We start from the raw sequence: 3,627 nt of genomic DNA, 5'->3' as shown, positions 1-3,627 counted from the left end.
TTATTTGTGTTTGAAATATCTTACAGTTTAACAATCTAGTATTCAAAAGTTTCTTAGAAATTCTTTTGAAAGTAAAGGGGTTTTTGATAGGCATTTTTATGTAAAAATACATTTTAGAATAATAAATTGATGTGAAATGTGTGGTTGAGAAATAAGGAAAAGTTTTTTATTTACGTGTAATATTATTTTAATAAAGAATGTGTGGTTGAAAAGAAGAGAGAGAAAAATATATTTTGAAAAAAATGGCTACCAAACGGGCCCTAAATATCTTTTAATAGGTCTGCTTAGGATATTATAACTCCAATCTATCGCTTCACACTTTAATTTTTACAAAACCAGTTAAGAAGTGTACCTCTTACTTAAAGAAAAATACACCTGTAATAGATTCTCTCTTTTAATAAATAAATAATATTTTAATACTCACTAGACATGGAGATCCCTATACCTTGATATGTAAACATCAGTTTATATTTTTTTATATTGATTTCTTTATAGTTGTAATCTGATTTATAAGGATTTTTCTTGCTGAAAATTGTTGTAAGGATCAGTTATAATTTTAGTTTAAGGTTGACTTTCATGTAATAGTAACACTATATAAACCAGCTTTTGAATTTGTCTCATGCATTGTGTATACAAGGAGAGAAAAGAGGGGGAGAGTGTGTGTGCAGAAATGAGAAGCAATCAAGTGAGACTGAACAATGGCATAACCATTCCTGTAATTGGTATGGGAACTTTTTCTATGGAAAATGATAGAAAAACTACTGAGAATGGAGTACATATGGCTCTCAAGGTATGAACCTTGCATATTCAATACGTTATGCAATTGGCTCAGGCATGTTTGGTATGCTATACTAGACATAGTTAGATCTGATTTTAACTTCTTTTTCTTCATCTTGTCCAACTTACCGTACCAAACATGTCATACGAGCATGGTTTATATAGCATTAACATGTGTTTTCTTTCGATTTTTAGTGGTGTATTTTTTGCATAGATATAGAGTGTGATGTTGTTGTATGTATATATGTACAGATAGGGTATAGGCATTTCGACACCGCGAAAATATATGGCTCCGAGCCAGCCTTAGGGAATGCATTAAGGGAAGCAATTATTGATGGAGTGGTTGAAAGAGAAGACATTTTTGTTACGTCTAAACTGTGGGGAAGTGATCACAATGATCCTGTTTCTGCACTCAAGCAATCTCTGCAGTAAGTATTTTCGGAGACAATCTAAAATAAAAAATTGTTTATTCTCCAACCTTTTAAATTTTTAAATGGGGTGATTCAACATGGTATTAGAACAAATAAAAATCCCATTTTCAAGTCTCACTATCACATTTGTGAAAATTGTTCGATATCAAGCCTTAGATGAAAAAAAGTAAGTCTAACCTGATAATTCTGATACATGCAGGAAACTTGGGATGGAATATGTGGATATGTATTTGGTGCACTGGCCAGTAAAATTGAAGCCATGGGTATGCTATCCAGTGCCTAAAGAAGAAGATTTTGAGAAAGTACTGGACATGGAAAAGACATGGTCTGGGATGGAGAAATGCCTGGAAATGGGCTTGTGCAGGTCTATTGGTGTCAGCAATTTCTCTTCCACAAAGATTGAAGCCCTCTTGGACTTCGCCTCCGTTCCACCTGCTGTCAATCAGGTATTTTCTCTCTTTGATATTCACAATATAATTTACAAATATCATAGAGTAGAGGTCAAAATAGGTGGGCCAGCTCAACTTCCCAAAAAAAAAAAAAAAAAAAAGGAAGGCCGAGGTGGCCTGCTGTTGACATCTCTAGTCGATCTCTCATTAACCCACCTCCCCTCGCTAATAGAAAGGAAAAATAAATAACAGAACTAAAATTGGACTGCAGGTGGAAATGCATCCAATGTGGAGGCAAAAAAAGCTAAGGGATTTTTGTGGGGATTACAGAATTCATGTTAGTGCATATTCACCACTTGGGGGACCTGGAAATGTATGGGGCTCAACTGCTGTTGTGAATAACCCAATTATGCAATCCATTGCTCTTAAACATAGATCCACTCCGGCACAGGTAAGCCATGAAAGCTAATGGCTCAAGTATATCATATATTTCCAATTCTAACTTTGATTCGAGCATGTTTGAGATGTGTGTATGAAACCATGTAATATAATAATTAATTGCACCACTTGTTTGACTACATATTATCATGGAAGTTTGGGTCAAATGAGTTGTTTGAATATATAAAAATCTTAGCACCTCTTGTTCTTGTTAGATTTTTCAACGGAAAAATCAAAAATAAAAGATTGTCAAGTTCAGAACTCCAATTGTAACATCCTTCTCTCTCACTTCATACCTCCGCATACACTATTTCTTATTGAGATAAATACGCTTTCACATTTCATTAATTTGAATTGAAATCGTTGAAAAAAGAAAATATTCCTTTGTAAGGTTCTCTTAGACATACCAATGGAAAAGGGATAATGTTTGTCTCATTCATTCATCTGTATCGTTTAAGTCAGTTTTTGAATAATTCCAAAGGTACAGCAGCTAGCTTCGGTTTACCAATTTTCTCTCACACAATACTTGGAATTAGAAATGTGAAATGCGTGTAATAGATAGCGTTGACTATCAAATTTAAGAAACAAACACACAATTCAATTGAAGTTGAGTAAAAATTAAGATCGAACAAGTGTACGTGCATGTGCCATTATGAAAGTCAACATAATAAGAATCTACATCACTTCAACCAACTCTAACATTTTTTTCTTGAATTTTAAGGTTGCTCTAAGTTGGGGATTGTCCAAAGGAGCTAGTGTGATAGTGAAGAGCTTCAATGAAGATAGGTTGAAGGAGAACATGGGAGCCCTTGATCTCAAATTGGACGACTACGATTTACTTGAAATTGAGAAGATGGAGGAAGAGAAGATAATGAAGGGAGAATTTCTTGTTAATTCAACAACAAGCCCATACAAGACCATCCAACATCTATGGGATGATGAGATTTGATTATTACAACTTGCAATCAAGTGTGGATTCAACTTAAACTATTCCAAAATTAATATGATTTTATCGCAAAGTAGAGTAGAAATCAAGAACCAAAGAGATCACAAACTACTTCTAAGAGATCAAGTATCATGGATGACTCGTGTATTTATTATGTGTTTGGTAAAATAGATTGTATGACACTCAAGTATTAAGGAAGAAAATGAAGATAAAATCTTGTTCATTATATTTTAGTGCCTCTTGTGAGTGCTAAGCGTGCCTTTATTGCTTTGCCAAAGGTTTTAAGACAAGGAAATATGAAGTGTCGTTCCTTCTTCGGTTCATTTTTCTATATTCAACAGACAAAAAACATATTCGTAAAATCTGGATGCAATGTACTAGATGCTAAACCTAGTATGAAGAAAATGAAGCAAATTTTAAAAACCATGCATTGTTAAAAACTAGAAGTTGTATTTAATAAATTGGTCTAACTATTATAAAATAGAAGGCTCTATTTATAGGGATACAAACAACTCAAAAGGTAAAAATTGTTTTATAATCACACAATCAAGAAAAATATTCACATACAATTGAAAAATTATCATCAAGAATATAATCTTATAAAATTTTAATATTTCAAAATCCCACCTCACACTCAATAATCAAT

The 3,627-nt window shown here is 33.1% G+C and overlaps 1 protein-coding gene across 1 annotated transcript; it reads left to right on the top strand.

The window, feature by feature from the left end:
• The first annotated feature begins 606 nt into the window (after nt 1-606).
• Nucleotides 607-3,209, top strand: LOC111390695 (NADPH-dependent aldo-keto reductase, chloroplastic). The gene is made up of 5 exons (XM_023015808.1): nt 607-790; nt 1,030-1,205; nt 1,408-1,654; nt 1,869-2,048; nt 2,757-3,209. Exons 1-5 carry the CDS (start codon nt 620-622, stop codon nt 2,982-2,984), a joined length of 1,002 nt encoding a protein of 333 aa, XP_022871576.1. The 5' UTR covers nt 607-619; the 3' UTR covers nt 2,985-3,209.
• Nucleotides 3,210-3,627: the final 418 nt, after the last annotated feature.

This window comes from Olea europaea, chromosome 1 (genome assembly GCF_002742605.1).
Source record: "Olea europaea var. sylvestris chromosome 1, O_europaea_v1, whole genome shotgun sequence".
Lineage (NCBI taxonomy): Eukaryota > Viridiplantae > Streptophyta > Magnoliopsida > Lamiales > Oleaceae > Olea > Olea europaea.
Note: the sequence above shows the minus strand (reverse complement) of the source record. Positions and strands in the feature narration are given on the sequence as shown.